Genomic DNA, 23,637 nt, shown 5'->3' with positions numbered 1-23,637 from the left:
CCGCCAGGCAGTTGTCGTGGGGCAAAGCCATCGGGCCACCGGTGCCCGTGAGGCCACGAGGTCGTGCCGCCTGGTCGCTGGTGAAGAAGCCACATGGGAGAGGGAGAGGGAGGGAGGCTCTAGATCCACTTGAGTGAGGTTGAGGGAGAGGCAGAGGGATGGAGGCCCGAGAGGTGGAGGGAGTGGCGGTGAAGAAGCCGCATGGGAGTGAGAGCGATGATTTTATGCCGCTATTGAGGGAGGAATGGAGAGAACGTGTATTTGGAACTTAGGGTTTCACATTATATACTGGCACCTGACCTTTTGGTTGAATGGGCTTTGAGTGGGTTCAACCACTATTAATCGAGATGGGTCTTCCAAAAATGCCTCCGAGGCGGTGCCTCGGTTAACTGGTTTTAAAAGGTGGCTATTTTCTAATCACCTCAGTAAATTGATTTTGCAAGATGGTTGACTCTGACCACCTCAGTTAATAAAAATAACTGCTTCGGTTAATCCCAGACATTAACCGTGGGTCTCGCCTCTAAGGCTAATTTCAAAATGTCTCGTAAATTTTTCTTTTGTACTCAATCCATCTCAAATTGTAAGTCGTTTGACTTTTTTAATATCAAGTTTGACCACTCGTCTTATTCAAAGTTTTGTAGAAAATATTATTTTTTTTTTTGTTGTGTATTGGTTTATTAATAAAAGTTTTTCAAGAATGACTTAAATTTGACTATATTTGCACAAATTTTTTGAATAAGACGAGTGGTCAAACTTGGATAAAAAAAGTCAAATAAGTTACAATTTGGGATGGAGGGAGTAGTAGTGTGAGTAAAAATGAAGAATGAATAGTTACATTTTCTCCTCTAATAGGAGATAAATAGCCGTTGACTCTATGGTTCTCCAAGCTAGTGCCGCCTTGGGCCCTCCTTTTCGAAAAAGTTGAATGCATCCGATATGCACCATTCTTTCATGCACACATCGTGGATGAATGTTCACGTGTCCTCACCTCATGGTCCAACAGCAGCTAGCAGGCTACCTTTTGGTCTATATGGGCCACACGAGAGAGAGAGAGAGAGAGAGAGGAGGAGGAGGAGGATTCTTTCGGAAAAGGCCGCGGTAACAAGGAGAGGGCCTCACCCATTATTGATGGTTAAGCAGATTTTAGATGTATTCCAAATAAATCTACTGGTGGCATTGTCACTATGGCTCGTTGGCACGATTCATTGGCAGTAGGTCAAATTGTGGTTACTATCTGCAACGGTAAAGATACTCAGGGGTACTCCATGTGAAGGAAATTAGGCAGGGCATCTTCAACAGCTTGGTAAAACTCACTTGTTAATTATTGTGATCTGGCAAGTTGCTAAAACATATGACAAATGAGATTTTCTTCTATCTCCAACAGTTTGCCAATTTGGCTTGATAAATTTAAAAAAAAGTCCCACAACCAACAACTAAATCAACTAATATGCTGGATAGTAAGTTGATAAATATGGACACGCGGTGTGCTGGATGATAAGTTGCCAAAAGATGGCAACCATTTTACCAAAATGTTGGAGTGACTATTTTCTAATTTTGCCAAATAAACAACAAATAGCAAGTTCATTTAGAAACTGAATTATCGGTTGGAGGTGTTGAATCTACGGTCCATATTGTACTTAATGATTTAAACACCGATGCTCTTTCCTCGATTTGGAAGTGTTTTGGTCTAAGTTTAGAATGTAGTACCTTGTGATAGGTCCAAAGTTTTGAGGTTGGTCGACAAATTTAACATTGAGGACTGTACTCCGTGTTCAACAGGGCTTATTCACCAGGAGCATCGGATACATCGATTAAGGCTCACTAAAAGAAAGAAGACTTTGTTTGTTTGTTTGACTGATAAACTATAACCAAAAGTATCGTTTACTGATTTGTTGTGAGAGAAAAATACTGCTAAGCGAACGGACTATGACTATGGGAGGACTTGTATAGAATATTGTTTTTTAGCTTTATTTTAGACTAGGTAGCGTGCCCGTACGTTGCTGCGGGATAGCTAACATTTTTTATTAAAAATACACGTATCGCACAATAAGATAATAATATTATAATAAAACTTAAATACCAGCTATAAAGTGATATTTATTTTAAAGAAGCAAAGTTTCTGAAATCAAACATAGTCACGGAGAGCAATTTGTTATAAGTTCACAAATTCTACTTTATAAACCTTTCGGTGATACGACCAAGATAATGTTTAATATCGGCATGAAGAAATCTTCGATATCCATTTCTTTCATGCGCTAGTAAATCCACAAATAAGTTTCGCCGCATCTCCATACCATTCTGTCACACATTTGAGTATATGTATATATATTAGTGTGTGTTGCATGGATAATACTACGTTTTTATAAAAAGAACTTGTATAAAAACTGAGACAAACTGTTATACTCACGGTATAAATGTGTGTGGCTTGTGGTCTATTCCATGCAGACATATATTGTAGGACGAGAAATCCACTTAAGTACCTGTATCAAGATTCACGATCAGCAATATATAGAAATAGTTAAACCATATGTATTTGTTATCGTAACCGATGGTGATTTTGAGTTGTTTACCCATCTATGTCCTCTGCAATGTTTTCTGTCCGTTTAAATTTCCATTTGAAAACATCCTCATCCCATCCAGGAATATGTTTATTAACTGCGGCCGTGTAGTTGTAGCTAAATCCAAGAGTGTATTTGGCATACATAAGCGCTGGTGTGTCTTTACACCACTCTTCATGAGGTCTAGAGTCAATCATGATGAGCATTTTTTCCCGCATGTCGAAAACATAAAGCATATATTTTCGAAAGGATAGCCACGGTAAAAGAAACTGCAAACACGGTACGATTAGAATAGTTTATAGGGAAAAATCAATAAAATGTAAATTAAGTGAGAGATGAACTCCGCATCTTTTAGAGCCCCCTCCCCCCTCCCCAACACACACGCGACAATATGGGCAGCAAAATACTGATACATGAACTCAGCGACGAATCGTTCCTTTTTATATTACTGAACGGTGAACACAGACCAAACCAGGAAGACAGCTCGCTATGTCTATCTAGAACACAGTTTTACTATTTCCTTTTAAAAAAACAAATCCATCCCCGGATGAGCATACTCTGTAGAGCACTGGACGCATCCCTAGCAACAAACAACTGGGATTTAAGTTCCAAAAGAGGACCAATATGGCAACTGGGTCATGAATAACCATGAAAAAAATATGATATTACAACATCAAACACAGTTGACAGTATAAAGTCCACCTCAATTGGATTTTACAAATAAAAGTAAGCATTCTCATAAGTTATTTTGAAAAGAGTACAGTGTTGCATAAATGTAAACAGTTAACTAAGTGAATTGAGAAGTGACACACGGCTATCTATTTCAATCAATGCTTAAGGAACAAAACATGAATCTTGAACATATAACCCTCATCAGTTTTGTCTGTTTAATTCTGTTCATAAAAAAGTTGTTGTCTGCTAGAATGACAAATACATCTTAACTGGAATGCCAAACAACAAAAAACAAGCAATGGAACTCCTGCGAATCAATATAATCTACAGCATATTATCTAAACTTTGCCTGGACACACTAATCATTATTCAATATTGCATATTATTTAAATCTGGAAATCTGTTTGAAATATCTATTTGTTGACATTTTATTTTGTTGTATGTTGCTTCAGATGCTACTTCAATCAAAGTGGTGACAGAGATAATATTGAGAGGAGGCAATGTGTGAGGTAGCCTGGGTATTTGTGCCTGGATGCTATAGATTAGTGAGTGAGGATGTGACCTATCTTGCTGCATTTGCACATTCGGATGTTTGTTTCATGGACAGTTTTAGTTAGAATCTAGAAGCTAGAACTAAAAATTCAGAAGTGATCTTTTTATTATCGTTGCACGTCTGTAATTTCCATGCTAGTAACCATATCCCAATTGATTCTGGACCTCAAATTTGACCAGCCATTACATATGCTTGAACTGAGCTAAACAAGAATTATCCTTGCCTCTGAACTGCATTAGAAGTAGGCATTAAGGTTCAATAACTACTATCCCAACTCATGGCTGAATATATCTAGTATGCTAATCAGTTAAATTAGTTGTGGAAAAAATATCTGTCTAATAGCATATAGGGTATTCATGATCTGTGTTCCTATCCCAACTCATATGGTTCTCTACTATTTATTTTTAAGGTGTACTTAGTTAAATAGGTGCGATTTTGGTATATTGTGGTCTCGAGGCACCTGCTACTCCTTTCTACAATTTGATCTGCACGTAACTTGCAATATACAATAGGATGCAATGATAAACAAGTGTCCATTGCAGTACTGCTTGATGACTGCTTCCTGCAATTTGGCCTGCTGGTGCTGTATGTCATATCTCAGATTCTGTCAAGCATGATTCTACATTGTAGATTGCTGAGAACTTAATATTTAATTTTTTTATTGTGCAAGTTAGACAATGCATACCTCCCAGTGCTACATTGCGAGATAGGTGTATGAGCATCCAGGTGATCTTGCTGTGATGACTTAATGTAAGTGTGATGACCAATGATTTAAATTTACTAAGTTCTGATTTGTAATCTATTGGATGACCAATTAGTTCGGAACTGTAAAGTCATGCAATCTATATAATTTTGGTGTTTTAATTGATAGTCAATTCATATACATGTATTAGGATTTTAGGACAGATAAGCAGGTAAGGTGAACACTGTCTATCTCTCTACTTTCGGGATTGTAATTTCTGGACTGCAACATTATGAACTTAGAATCATTTACTATTCTACGAAGTGCAACTGAAGCAGGAACAACTCCTGCCTAAACACTGACGCAACGAGCGTGGACACCATGTCACCGATCGCACCGACCATGGCGGCATCAAGGCGTCGGGAGCCATTGCTATGGTTGGGTTCCTCAACACCATTTTCAATGGCAAGTGTGCCCAGTCCGTGGTGCAGTCGGTGCTCCTGCCTGAACACTGACGTGGCGAGCGTGCACCACGTCGCCGACCCCTCCGGCCATGGCAACATCAAGGCATCAGGAGCCATTGCTATGCTAGGTTGCTCAACACCATTTTCAATGGCAAGCGTGCCCAGTCCGTGGTGCAATCGGTGTCAGGGTGCACCGGAGTCTATGCTAACTGCGTAAGCAGTGTAGCCTGGAGTTGTTAGATAGCAAGAACAGTGATCCGCCCACGGTGCCCACCACAGCCATGGAATGCTGGGATGGTGCTGGAGCTAGAACAGAATATGTTCTACTGGGTGTAGATGCACAATTTTACAAAGAAACCGATCCACCTCATACTTGATTAGGTTGCTCAAGTCTTTTTTCCTGTTTAGACTCAGAAGTTTAAGATTGACTTGTAACATCTATTTTTTCTCTATTATGCTATGCACACCAATTATTTGTGTGTGTTTAATATATAATGTATTCTGTTGTGGTAACACTCAATTCTCCTAAATGTGTCCTTAGTATCTTGAACTTTTCAGTACTAATTATACATCTTAATGGCATAATAGAGAAATTGATTAGTCGCCACGTATCCTAACCTTCTAATTATGTTAATTACACTGGAACCAGTATCAGAACCTCATGTTCTCTATGTTATATGCTCTAGACTGAAAAATATTGAACCAAATAATTATAATTTACTCATAAGTTCCATTTAAACTGGCATATATTCTCCCCCTATATCCTAAAAACACCCTATCCCACCTTCCTTTACTTATAAGTTATTAATCAAGATAGTTTTATCAGGCCCCTACATTTACTAAGCCAATATATGATAGTACCAAATTTATATTAGATCATTAATCAAGTAAGAAGATTGCTGTTTTCACATGATTTTATTTGTACACAAAATACAACGGGCACGTCCACTGGCCATTGGCGGCAACGCCGCGATCTTTTCTAGTATACATACTGAAAAGGAGTGTTGACTTGCATATTACTTAAACCGTACCTGTGTTGTTTGTGCAGGTTCACGTCCAGAAACTCCTTGTAGGCGTCACAATACGTCTGCAGAAATGGCAGATGAAGTCCCCAATCCTGGAGTAATGTACACAGAAAATGATCTTAGATTCCTCTACTTCTCACTGGAGATAGAAAAAACCAGAAGGGACTTACGACACGCACAGGCTATGCCAAACAACAAAAAACAAGCAATGGAACCCCATTTAGTTTTCAAAATTTGTCAAAGAACAAGCAATGGAACGCCCAGGGCGTCGTCGTGCGCTTCGAAGGGACGGCCCAGGGCGTCGTCGTGCGCTTCGAAGGGACGGAGGATGAGGGACGCCACCGTGCGCCACTCGGACGCGAGGCCCTGCTCGGTATGGCTCAGGGGCGGAGCCACCCATATGGCAAGGTATGACTCTTGCCATATCTCAATTTCTGAGTCACTCTCTCCTAAATTACTTCCTGCCATTAGCGCTTCTAGTAGATTGATTTTTTTACTCTAAACTGCTGCTTTGAATACTCTAAAGAAGCCTCATTGAAGGCTGAATGCTTCTATCTGAACGTACTTGGGGTCTTGATCTCTTCTAGCTTGTGGGCTTGAGTGTATGTGCACAGGCCGGCAATCCATTTATTAAAACACACGATTAACACTAGTACATTGAGAGAGAGATTCGAATTGATCTTAAGAAAATTAAAAATGCATTTCAAAAGTAGAAACATAGGAAATGCAATTACATAGGTCTCCTAATGTAACTGAAGCTTCAGTGTCACTAGGTTTGTCCATTGAATTCGATCATTCGCATCTTTTTCAGTATTTTATCTCAATATTCGATTTCTTCCATATATAATATTTAAATATGTAGCTCTTATATGTTTTGCTTATATGTTTTGTACTTGATGAATAGAATTATCTTGCATCTGTATAGAAATCACCTTACTAGCTATTTTAATACTCGCCACACCTCAATTTAAATCCTTCCTCCGCCACTGGTATGGCTGGATGCCCGCCGCGGTGCGGATCTCCTGGAGGAACTGGCGGCAGTGGCCGCAGGGCATACGGCGACGGCGCGCAGCGCGGACTCCCCCGTGGCGGCGGCGGAGAAGGGGATCAGAAGGAGGGGAGACGGCTACGGCGCGCAGCGCGGACTCCCCCGCGGCGTCGGCGGAGACGCGGCCGCTGGAGCCTAGCCCCACGGCGCCCACGCGAAGACCAGAGATCGGGACGCGGCGCGGGCGCCCAGCCCCACGACACCCACACGAAGAGATCGGGACGCGCGCGCGGCCGCTGGCGCCCAGCCCCACGGCGCCCACGCGAAGACTCGAGATCTCCAACGACGAAGGGAAGGGGATCAGAAGGAGGGGAGAAGGCGAGTGAAGGGAAGGGGACTCACACTCCTCCCGCGACGCAACCGACGACGAGGGACTTGCAGATCACGGAAGGGGATCGGGGGTGTGGCTCTGGTGCGCGAGGCGGTGATGCGGGGTGGGATCGGGGTCGCTGGTGCTCACGGTGGGAAAGGGGGAGGTGATCACGGAGGGGGTGGGGGGGTTCCAAGTTAACCCCGCAGTGGACGCACGATGACCGGCAGGCTGACGAAACCAAAACCGCACCAATGAAATGTCCCAGTTTTAGTCTTTTTAGTTGTAGGAGAATCTGGGGTTGTACTATGCTATATTTTAATATAATAATTGTTTCTTTGCTTCGCAAGGTGTGCTGGTGCCTACCACGATCCGAAATATATAAGGTCTTCACACGTCTATTATTATACTATAACAATATACTTGGTACCTTGGTCTTAGATTTTCAATCCATTAGGTAGAAAACACGATGGTTTCAAGCACTTATTAGCTAGGTAGCCCCATGAAACGAACATGTGAGTTTATCTGGCAAAGTTTCCAGCTACTACAATCTCATTTTCCCATTGAAACCCAGTTATATATTGCTGGAACTAGTGTTACTGCCCACTTTTTTGTTGAACTTTGTTACTGCCCACTTACATCAATGGCTCAGAGTAACAAGAACAGAGAACTCATAAACAGAATACAAGGAGGAGTACACCATGGATGGCTGATGGGTGATGGCTTCATACCGTGAAAGAAATGCACTGAGCCTTGTCATTGAACTCTGTCGGCATCACTTTCTCGGGTGCACCGCGCCCTTGACGAGCGCATCACAGAGCCTCTGCAGCGACACGTTGGATGATCCTCCCTCCTCCACTGCCTTCCGGCACGCGGCTTTCATCTCCGTGACCTTGTCCCTAACCTTCCTCACCGTCTCGCCGTCGCCCATGAGAGCTTTGACCGCTCGCTCCAGCTCGGCCGCCGCCACGAAGTTGCTCCTCTTCCTTTCCACGCCCATCGCCACGGCGACGCCCATGTCGGCCACCAGCGTGAACGCGTTGTAGTGCTGCTCGGCGCCGAGCGGCCACGGAACCATCGGCACGCCATGCCAGAGGCTCTCGAGGATTGAGTTCCAGCCACCGTGCGTGACGAAACCTCCCACGGCGGCGTGGGCGAGTATCTCCTTCTGCGGCGCCTTGGTGGGCCACACGAGCCCTCTGTCCTTTGTCCTCTCCAAGAACCCCGCCGGAAGCAGCTCCGCGAGGTTCCCGTCCGCGGGCATCTTCGTGCCGGGCTCCGGCAGCCCGCGCAGCACCCACAGGAATCGACGCCCGCTGCGGTCCAGGCCGTGCGCTATCTCGTGCGCTTGCGGCGCCGTGAAGCAGCCTTTGCCTCCGAAGCAGAGGAACACCACACTGCCCGGCGGCTGCGAGTCGAGCCAACGCACGCACTCGTGGCGCGCCTGCTCGCCGGCGGCGGCGGGCGGGGTGAAGGGGATCACCGGCCCGATGGAGTACACCGGAGGTGCCGGGACACCGCGCGTGCACCGCCCGTCGGCGATGGCCGCGAGGACGCGCGGCTCCGCCTCGGCAACGGTGTTGAGGACGATACCTCCGGCTTCCATGTAGCGCCTGCCGTTGTACAGGAACCATCTGTAGGTCGTGATCTTCCTGTTCTCCAGCCCCGTCGGCAGGCAGGACGCCGGCACCGGCGGCAGCCCGGGCACGTCGACGCCGCCGCCTTCCACGTCTTCGAACTCGACGTCGCCGGCGACCTCCTCGTGGAGCGCCGGGGAGCGCAGCAGGAGCGCGCACATCGCGGCGCTGGCGATGAGGTACACGTAGGCCGGCACGCCCAGCTCGTGCGCCGCGTCGAACAGCGTCGTGCAGAAGATGTCGACGACGACGCCGGCCACCGGGCACGTCAGGCCGGCGACGGCCGCCTTGACGTGGGGCGAGTACAGCTGCACGTAGCGGGAGACGTACTCCTCGATGCCCGAGGTGTCGGTTGGGGGTGCCACTAATGGCAGATGGTGGAAGCGGATGGCGAGGCCAGTGGCTTGCTCCTGGCGTATGTGCTCGGTGATCTCGGACGCCCGCGTCGCATCGGGCTCCGGCATAACGAGCACGGTGATCGTGAGGGCCCGTGCGCTGCGTGCGAGCAGCCGCTTGCCGACCTCGAGCATTGGCACGAAGTGGCCAATGCCCCAGACGGGCACCAGGACGACGGTCGGAGTAGCCATTGCTGGATCGACGTTTGTAATGGGACAAGGAAAAAAGGTGGGTGGCGGGAGTGGCTAATAATACGAGCGAATTCATCAGTGGAAAAAGAATGAAAAACAGAGAGCCAAATAAAGAAATTGAGGGTGGTCCCATGTATTATGGTAGGTGAGATCAACGATGATAATCTCTATCACCTGTAGAAATGGACGGTCAGAATTCAGAAGGGCCGCAGCAGCTCTAACGTCTACGTTGGATCGGAGGGACTGTACCCATCCAAGAGTAAATTGCATCTCGGAGACTCGGCGATGAACAGCTTGCTAGATTGGTGGAATTAAGCGTGCAGGAGACCGTACGCACATGTCATTTTCGTGCGTATATGCATGGTCCAAAGACCGCCACATGTCCGTATGGATCTACGGCGACGCAGGCAAGCGCTCGGCTTTGAAACTTATCAGCCAAATCTGCCAAATCATTCAGCAGTGTTTTTCTCTCACAACCGTATGGCTGAGGTAATAAGGCTAGGCTAGTTCGTCTTTATCCTAAACAACAGCCATGTCCATAATGTGATGCTTTCGATGTTTTCTTTGACTGCCATATAGCCAGCATGCTTAATTTCAAATGTGTTGCACTTCACCTTCACCATCTGGCCGGCAACATTTGCCTCCCCGCTCTCTGTACTTGTGTGTAAGATCGAAAGCACCACGTACCACCCAAATTTTAGTTGAATTTAGGCCTTGTTCAGTTTGGAAAAAATTTTAGTTTTGGCTACTGTAGCACTTTCGTTTGTTTGTGACAAATATTGTCCAATTATGGACTAACTAGACTCAAAAGATTCATCTCGCGAATTATAGGTAAACTGTGTAATTAGTATTTGTTTTTATCTATATTTAATATTTTATGTCTGTGTTACAAGATTCGATGTGACGGGGAATCTTGAAATTTTTTGGAAACTAAACAAGGCCTTAGAAGGCAGCACCACCCAAACCCAAACATTCTCCTTACTGGCTAATCGAAGGCAGCAGCACTTAAATTAAATGTGATAGTTCTAGTACTTCCTGGAGCTGTCGGCTGTCCTGAAGAGTGAAGTCAGGAGCCAACAACAGCGGGCGGCGGAGCTCGACCTGTAGCATCCCGCAAAAGTGGCCCGTCGCCCAGACCGGCTTCGTTGTGAGTTGTGACCATCGTGGGCAACCCCGCCATGCCCGTCGCGTGCTCCGGGGTCTGGGCCGGCATGGACGGCTCTCCGATCGGAATCGGACTAGACTACCGGAGGTCAGTAGCAGCGGATCATGGCATGAGCCCAGCAAGCTGAAGGATGACTCCCATGGTGAGCAACAAGGAGTGCCTCAAGGAGGTCGACAAGGCCAAGCGCATGCTCCGTTGCCTCATCACCGAGAAGAACTGCACCCAGCTCTGGCTCCGCCTCGTGTAAGCCTCCTCCCTTTCATCTGTACTGTACATTGGCATTGGTCTGTCCGTCGTACATCAGGTGTGTTCGTTATCGAGTCTTGTGCACAATCTGAAACTCTGTCTACGCACTCATTATTACTGAACGTCTGAACCTTTGAAAATGGGTACAGCCTGCACAATCGGTGACCTTCTGTGTTACTATTGTCTTGCTGCGTTGCCAGACTTGCCATATTTGCTATTATGTTTGCATTAAAAGTATGATTTACGCTACAGGATATACGTAGAATAATAGAGGAGTTGTGTTGCCATACTTGCTATTGTGTTTGCCACATCAGGTTTGTTGAAGTCTAGAGGAAACATTTGTTCCTTGTGTCCAATAGATGTCTGCGCTTGTCATCATCAGTTCTGAAATTTGACAAATGTGATATGAATGTCTTTCAGCTAAATGCTTTTGACAAATGTGGCCTATTTATTAAACTCTTTTCTGAATTTTGACAGATGCCTGCAATTTTAGAAAAGAGGACTGCTGGAGCGGTTCTTTAAAAATGATCAGGCAGTCTGCCCATCTATCACTTAACTGTTTTCCAAGTGCAGAAGTGGCTTCTAAAGAAAATCAATCGCATTAGAAGAAGTTTTCATGGGCAAAGAGAAACTCCAGACAGAGTTAGCAGGGGGCACTCGTTAATCAACTGACCCACGACTTGTTTACCGTACCCAAGATCAAGGGCGGCTTGCGGATCTTGGACCTGGACAGATTTACTAGAGCTCTTAGGCTTCGATGGCTGTGATTCCAATGGAAGGAGAAAAATAGAGCGTGGATTGACTTGGAAATTCACTGCGACAAAGCGGACCGAGACCTCTTCTATGCATCAACTATAGTGTCTGCTGGGAATAGAAAGACGGCCCCCTTCTAGACGTCCAGTTTGATCAACGGGGCCATGGTGAAGTCATTAGAGCCATTAATTACTGTACGCAAAGACAAGAAGAAAAAGGATAACCGTCCACCAAAGCACTAACAAAATGAAAAATGGATCCATCATATTTATCCACCTACAATACAACGCATGAGGAAGTAACACAATTTGTCAGGCTTTGGGAGGCAGTACGTGGAGTTGCTCTAAACGAAACAGTTGAAGATACTACTACTTGGAGATGGATGGGCACATGGTGAATACTTAGGATTAGGACTCATTTTTCTTTTGCCTCTGATTGACATTTAAAAGCGGAGTAAAATAAAGAACGTGATTCTTATCCTTTTTTTATTTAGAATTCTTAAGATATATATATATATATATGTGTTTTTCGTCTATCCATATATATATAAAGTTCAGATAAAAAAAACTCTCCATCGTTTGGTAGTTAGAGAAAGACAAAAAAATGGATAGACGAAAAAAACCTAAAATTTTGGCTCTTTATTAAATATTTAGATATAGATTTGATAGTTTTTTTCTCCTATTGCAACGCACGGGTATTTTTGCTAGTACTATCTTAAATTATACGACACTGGTGATTCATGTTGCACTTTGCTGTATAAATTGAAGTAATAATAGAGGATGCCCATATTATAAATGTGATTAGTGTATAGAAGTGTCTTAAATTGTCTAACTGGGCAAAAAAATGTCTCGGATGAAAGGTCATGGTTAATTAGACCTTTTTCGAGGAGGTTCCAATGCATGTCTCGGCTAATCAAATATAAAAAAAGGAAAAAAAAAACTTTGGATAAGCCCACCAAACCCATCCACGGGTCATCGCTCGCCGGATCTTCTTGCTGGAGGACACCCGCTCGTCAGATCCAACCACTACTCGCCGGAGCTCCCCACTGAAAGGTCCTTGTTTGATTTTATTTGGCAATTGAGTGACAACCTTAGGTATACTAATTAATTATGTTTATGTGAGATAAACCTGAGATTTTCAGGTTTTTCTAACCATGGGCTTTGATGCCACTTGTTAGAGTGCGTAGTGGTTTTTCTAACTCGCTATACCCAAGAGCCGGTGCCCCTCGGGCCTAGATCCACTGGAGCCCACAACAGATCAAGATCTTAAGCCCAACTCAACCCAAAGACTAGCCTAATAAGTGAGGGTCAACTCATAATATATGAAGATTTGTGTTTACTGCATACGGTGATGGATGTGTGATTAGGCCAGTCTCAGTGGGGATTTCACCAGGATGTCATGCACATTTATAAGAGCGTCATGTCAGCAAAACTGCACTTTTTGCATGAAATGAAGAGGCGAGAGAAAGAAGTAGTTTCACCATGGTGAAACCCCGCAGGCGTTGTTTCCCACGTGGTGAAACGGGATGAAATCCCTACTAAGGGCTAAATCGTTTCACCATCTTGCATTTGATCCAATCATTTTGCAGTAATTAAATGCTTTGTCCAGCCTAGGAAACGTCAAGGTGAAACTCATGCATTGTGGAGGTTGTTTCATTATTCGTTTCATTGATACTCTGTCAGCGGATTTGCTTTGAAAACAGTGCATTGAAACGGGCCACTGAGACTGGCCTAATTACACCTTTTATATTTGAAAAAAAAAATGGTAACGAAAGAAATACGGTGATGCCTGACACAACATAGGACCAAGGCGCTATTGTCCAAGCAACTGCTTCAAAAAACAAAAAAGAACACTTGACATACAATGTAGAGTTGCCTCACTTCATTAGTGGTTCGTGTCGACTTTGCACATGATCTCCTCTGATAGCCTCCACAGCGCAGCGTAGGATGAGCCACCCTCCTCCACGGCGTTCCTGAAGGCGGCCTTCATCTCCATGGCCTTCTCCCTCGCCTTCCTCCCCTCCTCGCCACCGCCCATCAGCTCCTTCACCGCTCGCTCCAGCTCCGCGGCATCCACGAAATTGTTCCTCTTCCTGTCCACCTTCATCGCCACGGCGACGCCCATGTAGGCCACCAGCGTGAACGCGTTCAGGTGCTGCTCGGCGTACAGCGGCCACGGTGCCATCGGCACGCCAAACCACAGGCTCTCGAGGACCGAGTTCCAGCCGCCGTGTGTCACGAAACCACCCATGGCGGCGTGGGCTAGTATCTCTTTTTGTGGCGCCTTCGTCGGCCACACCAAGCCTCTGCCATTGGTCCTCTCGAGGAAGCCGTCGGGGAGCAGCTCGGCGACGTTCGCGTCCGACGGTAGCCGCTCGCCGGGTGCAGGTGGGCCGCGCAGCACCCAGAGGAAGCGGTGGCCGCTGCGCTCCAGGCCGTGCGCGATCTCGTGCGCCTGTGGCGCAGTGAAGAACCCTCCGCTCCCGAAGCAGAGGAGCACCACGGAGGCCGGGGGCTGCGTGTCGAGCCACTGCACGCACTCGTCCGGCCGACGCTCAGTGGGCGGGATGAACGAGATCACCGGGCCAATTGGATAAAGCGTCGGGGCACGGGCACCGCGCGTGCACCGCCCGTCGGCGATGGCAGCAAGCACGCTCTGCTCGATCTCGGCAGCCGTGTTGACGATGATGCCGTCGGCCTCGACGAAGCGCCTGCCGTGGTACGCGAACCACGTGCAGTTGGGGTGATTCTTGTCCATCAATGGGTCGGGGAGGGACGACGGCGGCACCGGCGGAAGCCCAGGCACGTCCACCGCGCCCTCCATCTCCTCGAACTGGACCGTCACCTCCTCGTGGAGCGACGGGAGGCGCAGGAAGAGCGCGAGCATCCCGGCGCTGGCGGTGAAGTAGACGTACGCGGGCACGGCCAGCTCGCGGGACACGTCGAGCAGCGTCGTGCAGAAGAAGTCGATGACGAACGCGGCCACCGGGGACGACAGGCTGGACATCGCCGCCCTGACGTGAGGCGCGTGCAGCTGGACCAGCCTGGAGACGAACTCCTCGATGCCGCGGGAGTCCATCGGCGGCTCCACTGCGGGGAGGCGGACGAAACGGATGTCGAGGCCGGAGGCCTCCTCCCTGCGTACGTGGCCGTCGAGCTCGGCCGCGACCTCCTCCGTGGGCGCTGGCATGAGGAGAACGGTGAGTGAGAGCGCGCGGCCGCTGTGGGTGAGCAGGCGCTTGCCGGCCTCGAGCATGGGCATGAGGTGGCCGGCACCCCACACCGGCAGTAAGACCACGGTAGGGGCTGCCATGGATGGATCGGGACGGGGCGAGAAGGTGAGGTGCTTGGATGTGGAAACCGCAAGTGATGGAAGAGCTCTGAGCTCCACGGTGGGTGGCTGTCGTTCTTTCCAGCACCATGGCAAACGAGATTTCCATCCTTTAAATAGTTGCGTCCGAGACACGGCCGGGCTCCACGAGTAGAATAATTGAATTGTGTAGCTCGGTGAAGCGAGTGGAGAGTGGGGAAACCAAATGAGGTTCCTGTAGTGCGTCCATATAAGAGCAAGTATTATAGTGGGCTGTAAGCTGGCTAAATGCTGAGGTGGAGGAGGAAAGGGAGGAGAGAGAGGAGAAGCAGGCTGTAAACTTACAGCCAGCTTAGGCACAGAAACCAAAAAACCTTGTGAGAGAGATAAGTGGGCCATGTATTAATAGTGAATAGCTAACTATTGTATGGGTGGGCCGGGAGAAGGCTGAAAAAACCTTACAGCCAGCAAGTGAGCTGTATTATTAAACTTGCTCTAAGAGCAAGTATTATGGTGGGCTGTAAGCTGGCTAAATGCTGATGCGGAGAAGAGAAGAGAGGAGAGAGAGGAGAAGCAGGCTGTAAGCTTACAGCCAGCTTAGACACAATAACCAAGAAACTTTGTGAGAGAGATAAGTGGGTCATGTATTAATAGTGAATAGCTAACTATTGTATAGGTGAGCTAGAAGAAGGCTGTAAAGAACCTTACAGCCAGCAAGTAGGCTGTATTATTAAACTTGCTCTAAAGGAGATGACAGGCACTGAGCGTGGCTTGCGCGTACGTGGAGCTGTTAAGGCCGTGCGCCACGGTGGTTGGCCTAAAGGCCGCCATCAATAATTAGCTCCGTGCGCCACTGTGGTTGAGGTTTCATGGTGTTGTTTTCAAGACTGCCATGTCATGTAAAATAAAATGAAACTTGAATAAAATATCCATTTTTAATGAAGAGTTTCATTTTATAGTTTTATAGGTATTTAATTCCAAGACTCATAGAGAGTTGGAGAGTTTCATCTAGATGAAACTCATTTCTTCTCTCTCTTCTTAAATACACTGCTATGTCATCAAAAAGGCCTATGTGGCAACCTATTTAATGCAAATAAAACTCTAATGAAACTTCCATTGAGACTAGCCTAAGGCCACCATCAATAATTATTTTGCGCGAACACGGCCGTCCCAGATTGGACGTCTATTTAAGTCAAAAAAAAATTGGACGTATATTTTATTAAGTAGAAGTAGAGTCCAGCCTAATATAAAAATTAAAAGCCACAGTAACTTAGTTACCGCAGGACCTCACCCCTCCACTTTGAAGCACAAAGCAAACTACAAAGATCCATTAGTGCTATAAAAGAGACCAACAAGATCATCCAACAAGAAGCGCACCCTAATGCCTATTTCCAGCCAAGCACCGGAGCCCCGCTTCCTCTTGGATCATCACTGACAGCCGCGTTGCTGGAGTCATTAACATGTCAAAAATTCTCCTGTTACGCTCCTTCCAGAGGCACCACCCTACTAAAAAGAAGAAGGTGTCGAACCCTTTGCGCCGCTGCTTAGGGATCCTCTTTCTCGCCTCCAACCAGCATTGGATCATCATCGATTCCGATCTCAAGCTGAGACCCTGAATGTGCACCCAAAAAAGCACCTGTGCCAGACTTCGTGACTGTGGACACACCCAACCAAGATATGATCTATGGTCTCGCAACCTTGGTCGCACAGAATGCATGTGCTGGAGGCCTGCAATCCATGACGGGACCTCCAATCGGTCGTCCATGACGGAACCTCTGATCGGTCGTCCAACACCTGCCGTGGAGGACCAACCAAAAGAAAAACAGAACTTTAGGCGGCACCGGCCTCTTCTCTATTAAAATTAATGGCTAATAAAACATTAAAACTTATCCAACAACTGATCTTGATGTTTGATATGAGACTTCTCGCCACCCACGCCCTCCACCCCGCATACGGAAATTTTTTTATTTCTAACCATTTTTAGACTATTTTCAATTTTGACACTTAATTTTTTTTTCAAATTTAACCAGTTTGGCAGCGTCACCGTACACGACGCGACATTATAACACTATCGCGCCATGTATAAAGGCGTGGTAGTGCAACCACGTGACACTGGGTGACCGCCGAAAGCAACGACAAAAGAGGCTTTAAAAATTTTGCAAACTAAAGATCGTAGTACTTTCGTTTGTATTTAACAAATATTATCCAAACATAGATTAACTAAGTTCAAAAGATTAGTCTCGCAAATTATAATTAAACTATGTAATTAGTTATTTCTTTTATTTATATTTAATCCTCTATTCATATGCCGCAAATTTCGATGTGACAAGAAATCTAAAAAAATTTGCCAAACTTTTTGGAGGACCCTAGACCAGGCGTGGCTAAAATTTTTGAATTTGGCTAATATACCACTTTATATTTGATAATTATTATCTAACCATGAACTAATTAGATTCAAAAATTTATCTCACAAATTATAGATAAATTGTATAATTAATTATTATATATTTAATGCTTTATGTATATATTTAAAGATTCAATATAATATAGAATTTTGAAAATTTTTGAAAACTAAATAAAGCTCCACTATCGGCCTCTCTTCTCTCAAGTCACGAGACCATGACCCATGGCTCATTTTTATTTTGGCTGGGACATTGTTACTTTCAAAAAGATTTTAGATTTAACTACTATAGTATTTTTTTATTTTATTTGACAATTAATATCTAATTATTAACTAGTTAGTCTTAAAATATTTATTTGATAATTTACAGAGTAAATTATATAATTAATTTTTATTTTTATTTTTATTTAATATTCCATGCATATGTTAAAGGTACATAACAGATACTACAATGTAGACTTTGTCCCATCACATATCCGACCTCCTTCTCTCTCTCCATTCCACGCCCACCACTATCACGTGCTGCAGCGCTGCTTGCTGGTGTGCAGCGCAGCACAGGACCAGACGGCTGGTTGTTGGAGCGCGCCATGGATGGTGGAGCGAAAGAGCTGCCACGTCATCTTGTCAGGGCGGCCACCCAGTGCCATGTGGCTGTCCTGTCGCGCCACCATGCATGGCTTATTATAATGCCGCGCCGTGTATGGTGACGCGGCCAAACAGGTTAGGTTTAGAAAAAAATTAAGTGTTAATATCGAAAATAATTTGTAAAAAAGGTTAGAAATAAAAAAAAATCTACATATGCAGGCTTCAAACACGTCGCGACCAAAGATCAAAACCTGCAAACATGGAAAAAGATGGACATGAACCACGCTCCTAAACAATCCACATCGCTGGCTAGGTTTGCAGACCGCTGCGGCGCGAGGGTGGCGTTGAGAGTGCGCAAAATAGGAAGGTGGTAGCTCTGGTGGTCGAGCACCGACTACTCGCCGCCGATGGCGCCGGCCGCCTTCTCTGCATTCTCCAAAGAGGTCATGGCCCACTTCGGGCCTGTTTGAGCTTTATGAGCTGTTTTTTTTTCAAACACTTATTTCTAAAACAGTTTTATGGGTGAAGATGTTTTTCTTCTCCTTTCACAAAAACATGAGTTAAAATGAAGCTGAAAAAAGTAGCTTATTGTAGCTTTTTTCCTCATTTCTCTCTATCATATATGCGTAAAGTAGTTGATGAAGCTATTTTACCAAACACTTTTTTCCAAAACAGTTCTGCTTCGTTTATAAAGTTGCTCATGGTGAAACTATTTTCAAAACAAGCTCGATTCTTCAAGGACAACATGAGCGGCATGGTCTCTGTGGCCGCGAACGCGGCCGCGACGCCGCCGAGCAGGCGAAGGCCTGCCAGGCACCCGAGCAGGGAGAGCACGATGAGCTAGTGGCACAGGGAAGCTAGGAACAGTCTCATGTCACGTACGCGTGCATGGCGTGGACAGGAAGAGCAGGCAGGTGGCAACGAAGGGTATCGGTACAGCTAAGAGCAATGCTTCTCTGCAGGGAGCAGGAGTGGTATTGTTCTGTGGAATAAAAATTCCATACTCTGTTTTGAATTATTAAAGTCCCTTCATTATGAACTTTGCCTTCTAAGATTGCATCATCTCTTGATTGTTACTTATCTATTACATATGCATTTTGTATTGGCAGCACCTGTTGAGGTAATGAGATATGCGTTGGACGAGCTTTGTATTGAGCAATGGAGTGCATCCAGAGATGTTGCTGATTTGGAAGCAGGGCTACATGGCACCACCGATATATCTGTTTCAAAGAATGCTATAGTAGTTGCTTTAACGGCAGAGGTTCTGATTTTTCTTTTGCATGTGCTGTCATGCTGTGCTCATTTTTCCTGGTTAACATGTCTATGTCAGTGTTGTTTTGCAGCTAATCTTCTTCCTGGTTACTTTGTTCATGTCAATTGTCTTACTTTTATGTTATTTAGCAGGTAAGTTTGAGGTGAGTTTATCTTTATCAAGAAGTGAATTTGTAAATCCTTTGTGTGATGCATAGATGTTCTAAACAATTTTTGTATAAATGACTAGGCTGAGTTGACTGCAAGCTTGCAATATAATTTTTAAGTGGATTTCAGATTTTTAAGTAGCTACGTTAATCTTCCTCGAGCAGTGCAAGATTGGTCCACAAAACAGGTATGATAGAAATTATATTGCAGTGCTATATTTTCCGCATGCTTCTTCTAACTATATTGCAGTGTGCTATGTTAAATTATATATAGCTCTGAATTTCCTTGTTACTAATCAGTGAGGACCCCATCAGTTCAAATGCCATTTTCTTTTGGGCTATTAAACAGTCAGGTATGTCACTCTCGTTGATTTCATCCTTTTGAAGTTAGGAACAGGGTTATCAAACATATCAATTGCTTGCTCCCTTTCTGACCTCTGCGGGAAAATTGATGATTTTATCGTGCTTTTGAAGTTTGATGGAATGGAACAAACCCAAGGCTGTGGCGGGACAACTGCGAGATGTTCTTTGAGATTTATACAGTGGATCCCTCCTTGAAGACTAGATTCACTGCCCTCAACTTTCAGGGCGTAGCGGGGACGTGGTTGTAGGCAGTGCAAAGAAGAGGCATGGGTAATTGATTGGTTGTGAAATCTGAAATGCTGATGGGGCCTCGCTTCCCTCTCTAATTTTTTTGAAGTAAAATCGACAGGAGATCCCTAATACTTGTAAAACGGTGCCATCTGGTTCCCAACTCTCAAATGTTGATATTTGAGTCTATAAAGTCATATGAAGGTACCATAAAGATTTTCAACACTTGAATTTTGGTGCTTAGATTACTGAACTTTTATGATAGTATCATCAAGATCTCTAAACTTGTCCTGGATCTGGATGTCAAGTGCTAGAGATGGCTTCCGTGTAATTTTTTGGTTTCTTTGGATGGATGGATGAATAGTCGAATAATATTCCATCTGTATTTTGAGTTAGACTTTGTTGATTGTTATATATTTTTGTAATAAGTTGTCAACTCTCTAGAAGACATGAAGCCGTATTTATTTAATTTATTATCTATATCTATACCTATCTATATCTATATCTAATACTAAATCTATATCTATATCTTTCTCTTCTTTTCTCTAATCTAATATTAAAGTACACTAATAATTTTCCGTCCAGCTTAACCTAAAGTGGCTCGGTTTCGGTATCATCTACGGGGAAAAAAGAAAACCTGCGTCCATATTTCGCAGGGAGATGGAAATGTTTTCCGGAACAAAATACCATCCTTCTGAAGGGAAAAAAACGTCCGTGTTTCTCCGTGAGGTGGAAACGTTTTGTGGAAAAAAAAAGAATAATCCCATACGCCAGATGGAAACCTTTTATATTTGAATTTGAAAAAAAAAATGGTAACGACAGAAATACGTGATGCCTCCTGAGTCCTGACACAACACATGACCAAGGCGCAATTGTCCAAGCATCAAAGAACACTTGACATATGTAGAGTTGCCTCACTTCATCATTGGTTCGTGTCGACTTTGCACATGATCTCCTCTGATAGCCTCCGCAGCGCAGCGTAGGATGAGCCACCCTCCTCCACGGCGTTCCTGAAGGCGGCCTTCATCTCCATGGCCTTCTCCCTCGCCTTCCTCCCCTCCTCGCCACCGCCCATCAGCTCCTTCACCGCTCGCTCCAGCTCCGCGGCCTCAACGAAATTGTTCCTCTTCCTGTCCACCTTCATCGCCACGGCGACGCCCATGTAGGCCACCAGCGTGAACGCGTTCAGGTGCTGCTCGGCGTACAGCGGCCACGGTGCCATTGGCACGCCGAACCACAGGCTCTCGAGGACCGAGTTCCAGCCGCCGTGTGTCACGAAACCACCCATGGCGGCGTGCGCAAGTACCTCTTTCTGCGGCGCCTTCGTCGGCCACACCAGGCCTCTGCCCTTGGTCCTCTCGAGGAAGCCGTCGGGGAGCAGCTCGTCGAGGTTCGCGTCCGACGGGTGCCGCTCCCCGGGTGCCGGTGGGCCGCGCAGCACCCAGAGGAAGCGATGGCCGCTGCGCTCCAGGCCGTGCGCGAGCTCGTGCGCCTGTGGCGCGGTGAAGAATCCCACGCTCCCGAAGCAGAGGAGCACCACGGAGGCCACCGGCTGCGTGTCGAGCCACCGCACGCACTCGTGTGGCTCCTCAGCGGGCGGGGTGAACGAGATCACCGGGCCAATTGGATAGACCGTCGGGGCACGGACACCGGGCGTGCACCGCCCGTCGGCGATGGCAGAAAGCACGCTCTGCTCGAGCTCGGCAGCCGTGTTGACGATGATGCCGTCGGCCTCGGCGAACCGTCTGCCGTGGTACGCGAACCACGTGTAGTTGGGGTGATTCTTGTCCATCACTGGGTTGGGGAGCGACGACGGCGGCACCGGCGGAAGCCCAGGCACGTCCACCGCGCCCTCCATCTCCTCGAACTGGACCGTCACCTCCTCGTGGAGCGACGGGAGGCGCAGCTTGAGCGCGAGCATCCCGGCGCTGGCGGTGAAGTAGACGTACGCGGGCACGGCGAGCTCGCGGGACACGTCGAGCAGCGTGGTGCAGAAGAAGTCGATGACGAACGCGGCCACCGGGGACGCCAGGCTGGACATCGCCGCCCTGACGTGAGGCGCGTGCAGCTGGACCAGCCTGGAGACGAACTCCTCGATGCCGCGGGAGTCCATCGGCGGCTCCACTGCGGGGAGGCGGACGAAACGGATGTCGAGGCCGGAGGCCTCCTCCCTGCGTACGTGGCCGTCGAGCTCGGCCGCGACCTCCTCCGTGGGCGCTGGCATGAGGAGCACGGTGAGCGAGAGCGCGCGGCCGCCGCGGGTGAGCAGGCGCTTGCCGGCCTCGAGCATGGGCATGAGGTGGCCGGCACCCCACACCGGCAGTAAGACGACGGTAGGGGCTGCCATGGGTGGATCGGGAGATGTGGAAACTGCAAGAAATTGAACTGCTCTGAGCTCCACTAGCGGCTGTCGCTCTTTCTAGCGCGATAGCAAACGAGATTTCCATTCTTTGAAATAGTTGCGTCTGCGACACGAGCTCCAACCAATCTATCTAAAATATTGTAGTACTAGAATAATTTACATGTAGCTCGGTGGCAATGCGGTGGCAAACTTGCAAGAGGCAAAGCTTTGTCGGATCACAAGTCACATCAGACTTAGAGGACACAATTTGCAAGATGAATCTTTTAAATCAGTTAATCTATAGTTAGACAATAGTTATCAAATACAAACAAAAAATATTACAATAGTCAAATTAAAAAAAATCGCAAACTCAACCAGGCCTGAATGGCTCAACGTGCGCATCAGGCAAAGTTAATAAATGGCCAAGCCGGATTAGGAGATCAGAAGCCTATAAATCACGGTAAAAATGTGGGCCTCTAAAAAATGGGTGTTGGTTGCAGTGTCGCTGCTACAAAGTAGGAAAATGTCGGTGTCCGACAATATGATTGAAACATGGGAATATCAAATTGTGAGGCATCTGTTACAAAGGTCCGTTTGGTAGAGATTCTCCTACCGTCCTGGAGCTCAACAGCGGGTTCTCTCTAACATGCAACAGCACAAGAGATTACCAACCCAAAGGTCAAGATTTAACACTCTGCCCAAAATCAAAATGAATCCCACACAAAACATATTTTATTTTATTACCCTCACATTGCATCTCTATTCATCCTCTTTCCCCCTTCTCCTGGAAAGCACGTACGTCGGCCTCATGCACGCCGCCGAATGCGCTCATCTCCCAGGCGGTCGGTTGCTTGGCTCCTCCCCGTCGCTAGCCCCTGCCAACTGCCACAGACAAGTTCAAGCCGGAGGTCGAGCTCGCGTCGGTGCAACGCCCACGGCGGTGGCGGAGTCCAAGCAGCTCGCTGCTCGCCTGAAACGCCCGTGCCGCGGACGCCGCACGCTTGCAGCACCCACGGGCAGCCTCGCCTTGCCCCCCGCCAGTGGCACACGGCCCCCTGCGACAGCCCTGCCAGCGGCAGCCGTGGTGGCAAGCCTCGCTCGCAGTGGCAGCTCGCCTAGCACGACGCCGGCAGCCATGCACCAAGCTCCAATCTCCCCGGGTGGCAAAAAGCCTCAAAGCAGGCACGAGCGAGGTGACAGGGAGCTGGATCTGAAAAACACGCACATGCACATGGGCCCTGCTTTTGCGTGGGAGTCTGTGAGTCGACTCTCGCAGGACTCAGCGACACGGC

General features: G+C 46.9%; 3 protein-coding genes across 4 annotated transcripts; all 3 read right to left on the bottom strand.

Moving 5' to 3' along the window:
* LOC8077479 (anthocyanidin 5,3-O-glucosyltransferase) lies at positions 2,022-9,836 on the bottom strand. 2 transcript variants are annotated; one of them, XR_002449885.1, is made up of 5 exons: positions 8,044-9,836; positions 5,961-6,046; positions 2,571-2,827; positions 2,408-2,480; positions 2,022-2,298 (listed from the first exon to the last, which is right to left on the bottom strand). XR_002449885.1 is itself a non-coding variant. In XM_002460696.2 (2 exons), the coding sequence occupies exon 1, from the start codon at positions 9,534-9,536 to the stop codon at positions 8,088-8,090; it is 1,449 nt and encodes a 482-aa protein (XP_002460741.1). In that variant the 5' UTR covers positions 9,537-9,836; the 3' UTR covers positions 5,934-6,046; positions 8,044-8,087. The 2 variants fall into 2 exon arrangements, 1 of the variants encoding a protein (XP_002460741.1); XM_002460696.2 differs by lacking the exons at positions 2,022-2,298; positions 2,408-2,480; positions 2,571-2,827 and having other exon boundaries at positions 5,934-6,046.
* Positions 13,387-22,416, bottom strand: LOC8077478 (anthocyanidin 3-O-glucosyltransferase 2). The gene is made up of 2 exons (XM_002460695.2): positions 22,334-22,416; positions 13,387-14,994 (listed from the first exon to the last, which is right to left on the bottom strand). The coding sequence occupies exons 1-2, from the start codon at positions 22,349-22,351 to the stop codon at positions 13,585-13,587; spliced, it is 1,428 nt and encodes a 475-aa protein (XP_002460740.1). The 5' UTR covers positions 22,352-22,416; the 3' UTR covers positions 13,387-13,584.
* On the bottom strand, positions 20,700-22,424 carry LOC8077477 (anthocyanidin 3-O-glucosyltransferase 2). The gene has a single exon (XM_002460694.2). It carries the CDS (start codon positions 22,349-22,351, stop codon positions 20,927-20,929), a length of 1,425 nt encoding a protein of 474 aa, XP_002460739.1. The 5' UTR covers positions 22,352-22,424; the 3' UTR covers positions 20,700-20,926.

Source organism: Sorghum bicolor, chromosome 2 (genome assembly GCF_000003195.3).
Source record: "Sorghum bicolor cultivar BTx623 chromosome 2, Sorghum_bicolor_NCBIv3, whole genome shotgun sequence".
In the NCBI taxonomy this organism is placed as follows: Eukaryota; Viridiplantae; Streptophyta; class Magnoliopsida; order Poales; family Poaceae; genus Sorghum; species Sorghum bicolor.
Note: the sequence above shows the minus strand (reverse complement) of the source record. Positions and strands in the feature narration are given on the sequence as shown.

What these genes read in the sequence shown, in the direction of transcription:
- LOC8077479 (XM_002460696.2), bottom strand. Translation starts at nt 9,536, where the DNA reads ATGGCTACTCCGACCGTCGTCCTGGTGCCCGTCTGGGGCATTGGCCAC.
- LOC8077477 (XM_002460694.2), bottom strand. Translation starts at nt 22,351, where the DNA reads ATGGCAGCCCCTACCGTCGTCTTACTGCCGGTGTGGGGTGCCGGCCAC.